The 15,217-nt window shown below is 42.2% G+C and overlaps 1 protein-coding gene across 3 annotated transcripts in view; it reads left to right on the top strand.

Annotated features, from left to right (window-relative positions):
- PTPRO (protein tyrosine phosphatase receptor type O) overlaps positions 1-15,217 on the top strand; it is an 83,072-nt gene that overhangs the window by 58,496 nt on the left and 9,359 nt on the right. For all 3 annotated transcript variants that reach the window (XM_081129149.1, XM_081129150.1, XM_081129151.1), the window contains 5 exons: positions 7,251-7,341; positions 8,432-8,508; positions 9,069-9,203; positions 9,413-9,535; positions 13,777-13,931. In XM_081129149.1, the coding sequence (XP_080985275.1) occupies positions 7,251-7,341; positions 8,432-8,508; positions 9,069-9,203; positions 9,413-9,535; positions 13,777-13,931 (581 nt within the window). The remainder of the gene's footprint in view (positions 1-7,250; positions 7,342-8,431; positions 8,509-9,068; positions 9,204-9,412; positions 9,536-13,776; positions 13,932-15,217) is intronic.

Here is a 15,217-nt window from a genome sequence, read left to right as displayed (position 1 = left end):
GAAAAATGAAAGGGGAGGATTCTGATTGGCTGTCCTGGGCCATGACGTCCACTCAAACCAACCGCAGCCAGGCTGGGTGGGGGACACGACAGAATCAACTCAGGACAGGACAGCTCTTAGTGGAAGCAGTGACTAAATCAAAGGAGAGAGCACGTCATTTTCAAAGTGAGGACACTGGGCTAACCAAACAGTGAGGGATTCAATGCCCGCAGTAGATGCTTCAAAAATGTGCAATGTAGACTTGTAAATTTTATGCGATAACTGCTAGGTTTATAATATGTTGAGGGTTTTTATACAATTTGATGTTAACATAAATGCATCTAGGCTTATTTAATAGAATTAATAAAGGAGATAGGAAAGTACTAAACTGCGAATTCAAACACCTAGGTCCTCACCACCATTCATATTGAAAAGAAAATCTAAGTTTTCATCGCCTGAGTCTCTTCATTTAGACAGCGGTAGGTTGCCCTGAATCCGAGGTTCTCAGCGGGGCCAGTGCCAGGCAGTTTCCTAGGCAGGGTTTTCAGATGTGTGGGAGTGTGTTCTGGTTGTCATTATGGCTTGGGAGGAAGCGACTAATAGTATTTAGTGGGGAGACAGGCAGGGATGTTAAATGTTCTTCAATAAGTGGGACAGTCCTACATAACAGGGTTGTCCCGAGACAGTATTCCACTGACAGCACTGGACTACATGTGAGACAAGCAGGCATTGAAGCTGTATAACTCCTGTGAGTTAGTCAGGATTCTCCAGAGAGATGGAATCAATAGGTAGGTAGGTAGGTAGGTAGATGGTAGGTAGATGATATAATAGGACTGAGAGAAATTGAGATGGAGAGATTCATTTTAAGAAATTGGCTCACATGATGCTGGAGCTGGCAAGTCTGAAATCTGTAGAGCAGGCTGAAGACCCTGGGGAGAGGCGACTATCCAAGTCTGCAGCCTGGAAGCAGAATTCCTTCCTCCTGGGGTACTTCAGTCTTTCCTCTTAAGGCCTTCAATTGACTGCGTGAGGCCCACCCACACTTTGGAGGGTAATCTGCTTTCTCAGAGTCTACTAATTGAAATGTTAATCACATCTAAAAATATACACGTCTAGACCTGGTTGTCTGACCAACCAACTTGGCACTAGATCCTAGCCAAGTTGACATATAAAATTATCTATCACACCATGATTTGAAGAAGTATTTAGTGTTTTTATTTATTATGAAGATTTTTTTCATATATCCTCATTCTTAGAACATTATTGGTCATTATATATATAAATAAAATTATTTGGTGCCAAGTCCTGATATATTGTATCCTTACTATGGTGAGAAAATACAAATTACTCTCCAAAAGCCTGCTTTATTTAAGTCACAAGCTCAAGTTGTTTGTTTTGGACTAACATTTGCTCAAGGAGTAACACACCCATCTGACTCACTTCCTTTTTCATTTAACAGCTTCCCAGATATTGCCAGGCCCCAGTCCTACCCACCCCACATCCTCAGGTTCCGTGTCAGGGTCTCCTTCTCTATTTTCAAAGACACGTTGTGCTCCCACAGCTGATTTCAGGGTACATGTTGGATCTTTCACTTGGCAGCCCTCGAATTTTCCTGAAATTGATAATTAATTGAGGCTTAAGGGAAAAAAAAGTTTCCTTCTGTAATGAAAACCCAAGAGGATGTTAAGATGGCTTAATCATCTGGTCTAGCTAAATACAGTAGAGGAACAGTCATTTGTTCTGTTTATATTAATGCTTAATAGTTGTATTCATTTTGATTCTGACATTGAAAGATCACAGTCATATACAGAAATTTCATCATGTGTAAGCATTATGCAAATTGAAACTAATGTCTGGATTTACATATATAACCAGTACATCTATCAGTCATACATGAAGCTATACAGGTTGCTAATTTGCATTTACTGAATAAATTCCTCTTTACTCTGCATCTGATTTTGTATTTACTAGAAAGACTGATTATCTTCCTAACAAAAATATACATCTTTTCTTAAAGAGGTTTGGGAACCAGGGATTAGATTCAATTCTTCCTTTCTTGTGTCTTGTATGGAGAAGGTTTTGAAGAGCCAGACTTTAGAGCTTAACATTTGAGAGCCCATGAGGCATAACACATACTATTCACTCTGCCATTGTTTTCTGTGCTTTGTGTTTGATCGGGATGCTAGTGGAAGCCGTAGCTGTCTTTGTTCAGAAATGTGTCTACAAAGATTAAAACAAAACTACATTAGTTTTCACATAGTCCGCAAGGGATGACCTCTGATTTCTGGTAGGAGCTTCCATTTGCACTGTCTTTACCTGTGTGTGAGTCCAGTTCACTAGAGACCTACCTGCAGTCCTTGTTGAAAGGAAGTCGCTTGAACCCTCTCCAAGAGTTCTCACACCATCGGCCCTACATTGTTCCTAGACCTGAGTTTCCTTTCCTCTCATTATTAATTTCCTAATTTGGTCCCTTTTCCAATGGCCTGTACCAGTCCTTTGTCCAGTGATTGGAGTGTTGCCCCTAAATCCCATCGTAGAGCCCAGGACCTCGGTAGCTTTAGCTAGGCCTTCCTGAGGTTCACTTTCACCTTAGCCATCTTCCCTCACCTGCCCCAGATCCCCATCACTGTTGCACCCCGTTCTTCCTTATTTGGCATTAGAGTCATTCGAAGTTGTACTTAGTTAAGATGAGGTCATAATAAAGTAGGGTGGGTGTTCTTAGGAAAAGCAGCCATGTGAAGATACAGAGACAAACAGGGAGACTGCCGTGTGATGACAACGCAGAGATTGGAGAGAGACAACTGCAAGTGCAGGAATACCAAAGGTTGCCAACAAACCAGCAGAGGCCAGGAAGAGGCAAGGAAGGATTCCCCTATAGGTTGCAGAGGGTCCCTGCTGACACCTTGATTGCAGATTTCTAGCCTTAAGAACTATGAGACAATACATTTCTGCTGGTTTAGGCCACCCAGTTTATGCTACTTTGTTATAGAAGAACTAGGAAACTAATACAGAATGTCACTAAAATACCTTGTTCTAAATCCTTTCTTCTCCTTTTGTGTTTACCTGAAACGTAACTGGATATTACCCAATTCCATTGGACTTCTACTTGCCATAGATGGAAACTCTTCTGTCAACAGCACTCGTCACAACTAACTTGTTCTGTAGTCTAGTAAGCTAGCTCCTCTGACTCTAATGTCCAACCTATCCCCAAAAAAAGACACATCAAGTGCTTATCATGTCCTGACATTGCTACAAACTTTAAAGCCAGAATACAGCTCGTGCTCTTCTCATAAGATGATGGTACATTGTATGGACTGAAGGTGTTCCCTCTAATTCATATGTTGAAGCCCCAGCCTCCCAGGGTGATGGTGTTTGGAAATGGAGCATTCAGGAAGTGATAAGGGTTAGATGAGGTCATGAGGATGGGGCCCTCATGATTGGATTAGTGTCCTTATAAGAAGAAACACCGGCGAGCATGCTCTTTCTTCCCCCCACCCCTGACCATGAGCACAAAAAGGTGAGGTCATGTGAGTGCTCAGCGAGATGGTGGCCATCTGCAATCCAAGAAAAACTACAGAATGAAATCTAACTTGCCAGCACCTTGTTCTTGGATTTCCCAACCTCTAGAACTGTGAAATATAAATTTCTGTTGTTTAAGCCACCTCACCTATGGTATTCTGTTATGGTGGCCCTGGCAGATGAATACAGTGCATATATTTGTGCTTTGTCTTCTTGCGTGCTTCAAACATAGCCACACAAGATAGACTTCCATTGGGCCTTCATGACTGTATTAGTTCCCTAGGGCTGCCATAACAAATAACCACAATCTTGGTGACTTTGAATAACAGAAATTTATTCTCTCACAATTCTAGAGGCCAGAAGTCCAAAATCAAAGTGTTAGCCGGGCCATGCTCGCTTTGAAGGCTATAAAGGAGAATCTTCCAGTTCTGGTGGCTCCAGGCATTCCTTGGTCTGCAGCTGCCTAACTCAAATCTGTGCTTCCACCTTTATATGTCCTTCCCCTCTCTTAGCTTTTATAAGAACACTTGTCATTAGATTTAGGGCCTACTTGGATAATACAAATTGCTCTCTTCTCGTGATACTTAATTACATCTGCAAAAGCCATTCTTCCAAATAAGGCCACATTCACAGGTTCTGGGGGTTAAGATGTAGAAATATCTATTGGGGGACCACCATTCATATGGATGACTCTGTGGCCTGGAAAAAACAACCCATGGGATGATAAATTATATTAGAAACAAAACTGGCAAGAGAAAATTCAAAAATGATTTATGTTGGTTTCAGGCCATCCCCTCATGCTTTGACTTTCTGGAGATTTAAGCCTCTGGAGATTCCATATGGTTAGAAAGAAAACAACTGCAAAGCTACTGAACTGGAAACATTGTGTTCTATGTTCCACTTAGTAACCAGCTGAAATACAAAAGATTGCAGAGCATTTTGTGTATACACACGGGCCCCTGCTCTGCTGCAATTCAGCTCTGGCAATTTACACTTACAGTGTTCAGCCAATTAAACCTCTCTTATCAACTTAGGGCATTTACAGCAGGGAGGCAGCTCACAATTAAAGTTCTATCAGCTAGTCAGCTTCCATATGTGCTCCAGCTCTCTGCTGCAATCTGTTTTCCACCATTTCTTTTGTATCTGAGGCCCTTTCCTGTGGTTTATCAGTCTGTCCTCAAAGCAGGGCACTTGGGAGAAGAGTTGTTGGCCTGTTAGGACAAATGGCAAAGGAGAGAGAATTGTGGAGCCAGGCAAAGCAGAAACAAACACATTTTACAACCATTATCTATAGCACTGCACTGATATTTGTTGAATTCAATATTTCCTTTTGGTAGTCACTATACAGCAATGAGGTATGGAGAAATTATAGCCTTATCTTACAAATAATTAAACTGATGTTAATGAGAGTTGAACTTGTTTTCCAAGGCCCTACTGTTTATAAGTGGTACACCAAAATGAGCCAGATGTTTTGACAAGCTATCTATAAAGGCACTCGTTAAAGGAAGTAGATTTCCAAAATACTTTGCACAATGGAAGCATCATTTAAATAAGCTTATAGCTGCCAAAAGGAACTAACCTAACACTGATATAGTTGAAGTTGCTAAAACTAAGTTTCATTTCTTACAAGAACAATATAGCCAGTCTTTGAAAACCCTTTAAAATGGAAAAACCAGTAATAAAGTAGCAGTGACAAGCTTCTGTTTAAAGGCATTTGATAAGCAAGGGTTTTGCTTAAGATGAAAAAACTTGTAATTTTGTGAATTGAGGATCAAAATTAGCAGAGTTCGTCTTTACAATGGCTTCAGTTTAAGCCAAAAAGCTTGAGACTTTGTGAGCTAGAAAAGTCATAGTGATACAGACGCAAAGGAACAGAGAAGTCTGGACAATATCAATCAGTTCATCGTGTGGATGGTCATCACAATGCCATTAAGTATGCACCCTGAGCTACCAAGGAGCTTTCTATGTGGAAGCCTAAGAAGTTTCAAGAACTAGATTCTGAGGCATATGCTTTGTAAAGAGCACTGGAATCAAGGCACAAAGGGAGCGAAATAGATACTGCTGTTCAATCTCTCAAAACCTCGTTGAATGTCTCCAGCTCCCTTCAAAAGTCTTTCAGAGACTCTCAAAAACTCTTCCCCCTAAGAAGTATTCCTCCAGCTTATGATTCATTGAAGGAATATTTGGGAGGAATCATGACAAGTAAAACTTGTTTGCAATATTAACATCCTATATGAGTAAATAGGATATACAAATGGCTTCTCTACTGCCTGCTAATAGTCTTATAGAAAAGTGCATTACTATATAGATAATCCCATTTGTAGACGGTTATACATGCTGTTTACTAATATTTTCCTCAAATTTGTTGAGGGGCATAACTAGATCTGCTGCATTGGCCGTGTCCTGTACAGGTCCTGCAGGGGGCACCATTCACACAGACCACACTTTGAATGATGCCCCCCAGGGAAAAGCAGGTGGTCTGACTATAACCCTTGTTTCCTACCAGACACAGGACAACACAGGTTAGAAACCTCCTTTTCCAGTAGCATAACCTTTTTGAGGTGTGATGGTTGTCAGTTTATAGAAAAATCACTCACTCATTGCACCTTCTGATGATAGGATTTATGGGAATGCTGATACACACAGGCAGGTATTTGGATGGTCTTTTTTTCACTGATGGTTTCACTTATCCACTACCGATTCATCCTTATTTTTGAGGTTTCTTTACCATATATTTAGAGATTGTCAATCCTACATCTTGTCACATGAAGAATACGCCTACATTGCTCCTCACTCTCTCTTTTACTACTTTCTCTAAGGCTCATTGACTGAAAGAGAAAAATTGACATTTCCTCAGAGAACAGAAACTATTTATGCAAATTGCACACATTTCAGTTACCCTAGACCTCCAAAAGTCTGAAATGGATCTCTTTCCAAATTTTCCACACCTTGCGTGTTATGCATATAATCCTCACTTTCTCTGAATGATCACCAGGCCACCCCAAGTAGTTATGTATTGTAGAGTCAGCTATTGCTGCAATAACGCTATATTATAGGAAACAACATCAAAATCTCAGTGACCTACGACGACGTTTATTTTCCTCACCCGCGGGTCTGTGGCTTAGCAGGGACAGTTCTGCTTCTGGCCATGGGTAGGGTTAGGGCCCTTTCGTGTATCTCCTCAGTTAGGGACTAGCAGCTTCCCTGGTCATGCTCTTTTCATGGCAGGTGGCAGAAACACAAAAGAGCAAACTAAACCAAAGAAGCACATTTAAGGTTTCTTATTGGACATTAGTTCTACCCAAGCAAGCAGACAAGAGTGGGAGGGGCCCATCCAGGCATGGCTCAGTGGTTGAGCATCAACCGAGGATCCAGGAGATGGAGGTTCGATTCCTGGTCAGGGCACATGCCTGGGCTGTGGGCTCGATCCCCAGTCGGGGACGTGCAGGGGGCAGCTGATCAATGGCTCTCTCGTCATTGATGTTTCTGACTCTCTCTCCTTCTCTCTTCCTCCCTCTGAAATCAATAAAGACATATATATTTTTTAAATGTTCAAATGTTCTCAGAATTCTTAAAAAAAAAAGAGTGGGGTGGAGAAGTATGCTCCATCCCAAAAAGGATCTCTGCAGCATCACATGGCAAAGGGTGTGTGCTGATTCTGTTATGGGTTGGGAGCGAAGTATGGTCCAATGTGAACAATAATTCAGTCCACACCATGTACGGAAATCTAAAATCTATTCTGTCACTTGCAGGAGTTGAAATTGATTGGACTGGATATTCCACACTTTGCAGCAGACCTTCCACTGAACCGCTGTAAAAACCGTTACACAAACATCCTACCATGTAAGATTGTCAAGAGTGCCGATCCGACTCAAGTCTTTCAAAGGTTGAAGGATGATTATTACAGATTAATCAGTTTCACCAACCTCTGTTCAGACCCAGTTGTGGTCTGCATCCTCAAGGCCACCTCTTATCAAACTCATGCTCTGATGTCATTAGATCCTATCATGTGTAGGAAGATGTAATTATTACACTTTTAAGTGAATTGCATCTGAACAGGAAAGAACTGACTATTTGGCCCTTTGGTAATCAAACGTCTTGGCCAAATTAGGGATAAGATAATTTGTGCTCTCATAAAATATTTTCAGTCTAGTCTTTGACAATGGAAAGAAGCAAATGGGAAGGGAGTTCAATGTGTTAAAATGTCTCCTCTTTCTAACTTCTGGCAAGTTCTGTTGCTGCTGAGTATTTTTTAATAAAAGCAACATTCAAAAAAAGTAATATAAAGTACTAACAGGACAATTAAAATATATTTCAATATAGATTTAACTTTCCTCTCTGCTATACTCTAGGGGGAGTGGAGAAAGAATGGAAAAGTGGAAAGAGAGAGGGTGAAAAAACTCTAGAAAGAGAACTTTTTCTTTCAACAGGTTTCTTGTTAATATTAGGCAGCATGATCATTACAACACCTTACATCTGTACACATTTCAGAATTTACTTTTCTCATGTGAAGTCCATTCACAAAAAGCCCACGTGACTCCATTCTCTCTTGTAGGTTTCCCAAAGGTAGTGAATTCGCGGATGTCCCTCTGTGAGATGGAAATCACATGGTCAGGCTACGTGCTATAGCCTTCCAGACAATCTACCAGAAACTTTAGTTTCTGTAAATATTCTGCACAATCTCCCCAAACACGTGGAGCTAGTTTTTCCAAGGACTGGAGGGCTGGTGGGAGAAAATAGTGATTGAGAGATATTTATATATTTGTTTAAACGAGAAACTAAAATTGGGGGGTGGCTAACATATCCAGCCAAGAGAAACTTCATCTGCCTACTCTGTCACTGACCATTTTGAGTGAATATGGGGAAGACAGGCTCCAGACAATTGTTCTTTCTACTCTGATTTCTTAAATATTTCCTTTCTCATTCTTTATAGATGACTTTAGCCGAGTGAGATTACTCTCCATGAATGAAGAGGAAGGCGCAGACTACATCAATGCCAACTACATTCCTGTAAGTAAAACAAAAGTAAAGCAGGCACCCAAATTCCAGTCCAGGCAGAGGACAACCACTAGGGAAACAGGGATATGGCAAACAGTTCAAAAGAAAGCCATTCTCCTACTAGAGAACAGTCTCCATTTTTCCATTTCAGAATAAACAGTAGGAAAGGAAAAGGCCCAGAGAGTGATTCTGTTCATATTTCCTTGTAAAGAACTAGTGGAAACAGTAGATCGTTATATTAAAGATAATCTTTCTTCTGTTTAAATATTTTCGGCAGCCAAACTCAAAGGGCTGCACCTGAGCACCTGCGTTTTAAAATACCTATAAAGATAGTAGCTGTTATCATAAAAAAGGTGTGGGTGCGATTTTATAGGCTTCCCAAGAATTGCACGTAAATCACACAGACCTGTACAGTCCATTGCTCTAGCGGCCTAGCCCACGGGAACAGAACACACTGCAGAGCTGGGCGATCCGTTGCCAGGTTTTATCCCCAGTACATTTTCAGGTTTTTCTCTCATTTGTGCAGAACAGCATCGGTTCCTTAGGTGAAAGCTTTGCCACTTATCTTTCAGGGATACAACTCATCCCAGGAGTATATTGCCACACAGGGGCCACTGCCTGAAACCAGAAACGACTTTTGGAAGATGGTCCTCCAGCAGAAGTCTCAGATTATTGTCATGCTCACTCAGTGCAACGAGAAGAGGAGGGTAAGTGCCTGCAGGGCTGTGCCCACTCAGCAGCGGCCCCTGCCACGAGCTGAGTGCTTGCCCCTCACCAGAACCCGCTCTGGCTCCAGACTGCACCGCACAGTAAGCACAGACAGTTCTTCAGACACAGGACTTTTGTTTTCCCCGAGGCAGCGCAGACTTCATCTCTTCCCCGGCTCGTTTGTTTGAGAATGTTATTTCCACCTCAGGTGAAATGTGACCATTACTGGCCCTTCACAGAAGAGCCCATCGCTTACGGGGACATCACCGTGGAGATGCTCTCGGAGGAAGAGCAGGATGACTGGGCCTGCAGACACTTCAGGGTCATCTACGTAAGTCACCGAGCACAAGCTCGGGTGCTGCTCCCAGGCTGAGGGAGCCCCCAGGGGTCAGGAGGCCAACCCACCGCACTACAAGATCATGAGCACTCAGGCTCTGCGACACTGCTTCCTTCGAGAGAAAAGGCCCACTTTTAATGCAGTTGTTTCCCATTTCATCGAGAATGGTGGGGGTGAAATGCTGGCCTGGAGAGCCTCAGGAGATGGAAGGAAGGACTGCCTTGTCCATCTCAGGTTAGCCCAGGGCAGTCGGAGACATGCGAGTCATTGCTTACTAGGCCTGAGGAGGGACATGTTCTCATGACTAACACTAACCATATATGAGTATAATTAGGATATACAAGGCACACTTAGATTTAAATCAAACTTTAAACCATGATTTAGTAGTTTGGGTTTTTTTTGTTTGGCTTTTTTTCTGGTTTGGTTTTTACTATTTCCAAGGTACTTCGAGGCATTGTTAATCATGGTTCCACATGTCTGTTGAAATGCTATTGGTTTCTGATCGCCAGGATGCCAGCACAGTCTATTTCTCCCGCCGCCTCTCTGAGGACAAGCTCAGAGCACATGCAGAATGTTCGTGTGCCAGGCGAGGTGCTGACATCAGACCCTGTTGCCCTGTTGTGTTCTTCACACACAGCAGCCCAGGACACAGAGGGGCTTCTGCTAGTATTCTCCACTTGCCCTGCTGAGAACGAAGTTTAATAGGAAAGTCCTCATTAAATATGTGCTGCTTAGAGACAACCCTTCCTAACAGCAGGTGACCACACTGGGCACTGTCTGTCTTGTAGAGCCAGAGCTAAGAATAAGTTCTGTGTTTTTAAATGTTTGAAAAGGACATCAAAATAAGAATGGCATCTCACATGAAATACAATATGGAAATTAGATAATCAAATGTCAGTGTCCATAGATAACAGTTTATTGCAACACAGCTACACATGGGTTTACATACTGCCTGTGACTGCGTCTGTGCCCGGCCAAGCTAGAGTCATTGCAACAGAGACCGTAGGGCCTGCAAAATCTAAACTATTTATCATTTGCTCTACACAGAAAGTGTTTGTTCACTTTTAACATAGACATTGGGAACCAAAGAGTGTCCATATCAGTACAACATAAGCATTCATTAACTACCCATTTATTGATATTTACGAGAGATAAATTACTTCTGAACCACTGGTAGTTAGCAATGATTTGGGCTACCCTGAGAATTTAGGCGAATCCCTATATGACAGTAACAGACCGTGCTTCAAGCCGTTCCATTGCTTTGAAAGGCTCATCAACTCCTGCTCCCTAAGCACATTCCTACAAAGCTTCAACTCCAGTGTCACCTCCTTTGTTAACCTCCCGCAGTCTCAAGAGACCTGTAACCCTCTCCTCCTCTGTTCCAGTCTCATGGCTGTTCCTCCATCTCAGCACACCAGAGATCATTTCAGTTCTCTCGCTTCATGTCTGCCTCCCCCAGTGTGAGTTTTGGAAGCAAGAACCGTTTTAATAATCCTTGTAATCCCAACCCATAGCCACTTAACAAATCTTTGTGGAATGCATAGAGCAGTGAATAAATGAGTGATTTCAAAAATAATAAAGCACTTAGCATCAGTAGATTAGATTTCCATCAGAGAAAATATTTGACAATCTGAGTGTAATTTGAACTCTGCTTTCTTTCTTGGTGAGTTCAGAGGAAACCCCTGGAACCTGTGGGACAAATATAGAACAAATCTTTCCCTAGGTTTGCATCTTGGAGAAAAAATTATGGGGCACAAAATAGGGTCTGTTCCCTTGACAGGGAAGAATGACATAGATAATTGAATGGTCAATACTGTGCTTCTTGTCCTTGGTCTCCAACGATGACTTTTCAGTGACAAGCATGTGAAGGGCTCGAAACACAGGAATAAAATGTTGAATAATAATGTTTTCTGGTAAGGTGTTTATACAGTAGGTACAAGCATTAGGTCCCAGAGCGCCCTCTTTTGGCCATAAGCAGAATCTAAATTTTAAGCTCCCCAGATGAAGGTGACATTGCTAAAGAACATTGTGCTGGGCTAAGGAATATGGTTTTCTATGTGCTTCACTTTTTCTTTATACCCTTCTTTATTCCCTCTATATTGATATGTAGAAACTCTGAGAAATTATATAATATAAGGATAAAATTACATAAATTAAGAAATCAGGATAAAAGAAAATCTGGAAAGTCTAAATAAGATATAACCCGAAGGAGGAAAATGACCATAATTCAGTCTGTCTCTTTCCACTACTTGAAAGTTGGCATGAACTGAGTAAAACTGGAGAAAAAAACAAAACAAAAAACAGCCATAGCTCCTTCATTCCCTTGACACGTGCCTTGCTGTTCACCTGACAGGAATCGCCCTGATCCCAAGTCCTTGCAGCTACAGAGACTGATTTAAGTGTTTCCTATTTTTGAAGCATCTTGAATATTTTAGCTGAATACATTTTCAGATCAACTGTAATATGTATACATATATAACCAGCACTGTTCACATCTTTGTGGTAAGCCTGCCATCAGCATTTGAAAAGAATGAGCATTTTCATGAACTTTTCTGGGCAACCAAAAAAATATCTAGTGATTATCCTTAAATCCTCATGGTGTTGAATAATTGAGTCATTCTGCATATTTTATTATGCTTGTGTTACTTTCTTGCCATACTCACTGTAGACAGCAGTGGTGGAAGCTAGCGTTTTGCAGACTTTAGGCTCTGGGTGTCTAAGACAGAACCCACAGCGAGGGAGGCACTGTGTACTGCTGGGGGTGTATGGCCTTAGGTGCCAAGGGGACAGTGGGTCTAGTTGAAGTGCTGACTTATTTATATTTATACAAATCTTATTACATATATGTTTATATACTTCATGTATACATTTATTTATATAAATTTTACTCCACTCAAGACCACTGACTCTTTAGAACTTATTAATTCATTTCTCTTTAATACCTGAGCCTAAACTTTAGCTCCAAACTCACAGCCAGGCCCAATTCTCCCAAATTATGACAGAATATTCCACTGAGTGAGTTCTAGGCTCTGACCAAGTTTGAGGAAAGGGGATGCATTAGATCTTCGTGAGACCTGGGTTTGGAATACTGATAATAAGAGCAGAATAAATCTTTATGCTTATAAGTTAGCAGGGACTAAAAAGAGTGAATCTTGGAGGACCCACATCCTAATTGATACTGACTCAGTTCAGAGGAAACAATAATATGTGTAGTTGATGCACAGGTTAATATGTACAAGATATATATACAAACACACCCCCTTACCAGTGTTCCCAGAACCAACCATATGCCTGCCCTGAGCTGGCTGGAGTGAGTGGCAGGAATGACGTGGCCGTGGTGTTGATAACAATAGCTGGCAGGCACCATCCTCCACAAACATGAGCGAGCACTCCTCAACCCCACGGCAGCCCTTGTTACAGGTCAGGTCACCCGACAGCATCTGAAAGGGCCCTTTTTAGGTATGAGAAAATTGGTGTTTGGTGACTTTGCCTTGAGTCAGCCCCCCCTAGTATCAGCCCCAAGACAGGGTTTGTTAAATAGGTGATGTTTTGAAAGTGTAATCTAGGGAGCAAGGAAAGCAGGACGGGACAGGACAAGGAAGGAGCCACGCACAGCTATGGGTGCAGCTGAAGTCTAGCTCAGCTGGGTCCCAGGGGCAGTACTGGGGCATAAATGGCACTGTAGACTTAGTTGTCCCACCTGCCATAATGGGGGTAGCTTTTTGTACCCCATTATCAGTCACTGGTTAGCTGCGGAATGCCCTGAGCAGGAAAACAGGAGCTCTTAGGCATTTTCTAGCAAGTCAGCTCTGCTTGGTGGGGCATGACCATGAGAAGGGTGCAGCTCTACGCTGCTGGCAGCAGCTGGGCAGGGGGACCCAAGGGGACCCCAACAGCACCTTCCACAGTTTTTAATGCATTGGCCAAAGCTGAAGCAATTGCTAAATAGCAAAAGCTGGGATGCAAACCCTAATCTGCTTAAGCTCTTATCTCTACACAGGCATGGACTAGCCCATTTATCCTACTATTTGAAGCTTTATACAGTTAGTATTTTTTTTTTTTTAAGTCCTGCTTTATGCCAGACACAATGCTCAGAGCTGGAAAGGGAAGTATGCAGACCAGGAGTGGAATGTGGCTTTACCTTCTGGTGCCAGTCACGTGAGCGGCAGCGGAGGCCTGGGCCATCCTGCCCCGGGACTGAGGGATTAACGCTTCTTTGGCTCTTTCTCCTGAAGGCTGACGAGATGCAGGATGTGATGCATTTTAACTACACTGCATGGCCTGACCACGGCGTGCCCACAGCAAACGCCGCAGAAAGTATCCTGCAGTTTGTACACGTGGTCCGGCAGCGAGCTACCAAGAGCAAAGGCCCCATGGTTGTGCACTGCAGGTAACGTCATCAAATGCATTTTCTGTTAAGCACCATGACTCTATTTTATAAAAAAAAAAAAAAAAAAGAGCCAACCAGTTCATAAATTCCTGATCAGATTAACAATAAAATGAATTATGATTGTTTAAAAAATTTATGATTAACCTTTATCCGATGAAAGGGAACTTTAGTTCCCGGCAAGGAGTGGGTCCCGCTGGCCGAATTTAAATGCTGACGGAATTTAAATGCCGTCTTTTAAAGGTTAACTGAGGTCTTACTAGATACATTATTTACTTATAAATGGCCATCTTATATCCTGTAGTCTATAAGATAGATATTATTATTCCCTTTTAAGATGAAAAAAACCCCTGAGGAGTTGAGAGGTTAGGGGGTTCGTTCACACAAGTTCTTGCAACTGGAACATGGAGGAGTTAGGGTTCAAATCCAGCCACACCAGTCTCCACAGCCATGCCTTTAAGCCCTGTGTGATATTACCCTGTCCTATCAAGGACTCTCTGAGTGGTTCACAACATGGCCAAATTCAAGGTCAAATTAAAAATAGCTCACCGCAGCCCAGAATAATATAAACAGATTAAAAGCCAGGTGAAGGAAAGGAGAGATGAGAACATTGAGCTCATTGAGGTAAACATAGTTGCTATGATTGCTATGAAAGGGGGTATTAGGATCTATTGCATTATCAGAACTGAGGACCATGTGAACTCCTCATGGGTAGAGTTATCTTTGAATTTAAGCTTTCTTTCTTACCAAGTGAACAAAGCTCCATCAAAATCCATTGGTGTCACATATTGTTGCAAATTTTGTATGCAAGCTCTGAAGAGCAGGGGATATAAATATGCCCTTATTGTATATCAGAAATAGAAGTAAGATAAAGATGTTAGAGGAGGCCCTGGCAGCCATGTCAGCATGAGCAAATAGATCTCAACCCTGGATCTAGCTGGCACCTGGGCTTCAGTGAACTAGAATGACTGCGGGGGGAGAGGTGGGGAAGACAGAGGAGTATGTGTCTCCCTGAAAAATGCCTCATAAGTTACCAAGCTTCTGATCAGGAAGGATATCCTTACTATTGGTTCACCTTAGGCATTCACAGGTTACAAACTTGCTTCACCAAGATGAAATTATCTAATCTCACAATTGTTCCTTCCAAAAGCTGAAAATAAAGCTGCTCAACCATGTGGTCAAACTCATGCTTCCTTTCACAGCAGGCAGCAGGGACAATTCTGGATGTGACTTTACAGGTGTTCACCCAGGGGCAGAACACTGTACCTGAGAAGATAAGTCCTAGGAGG

The sequence above is a fragment of the Miniopterus schreibersii genome, assembly GCF_964146895.1.
Source record: "Miniopterus schreibersii genome assembly, chromosome: 2".
In the NCBI taxonomy this organism is placed as follows: Eukaryota; Metazoa; Chordata; class Mammalia; order Chiroptera; family Miniopteridae; genus Miniopterus; species Miniopterus schreibersii.
Note: the sequence above shows the minus strand (reverse complement) of the source record. Positions and strands in the feature narration are given on the sequence as shown.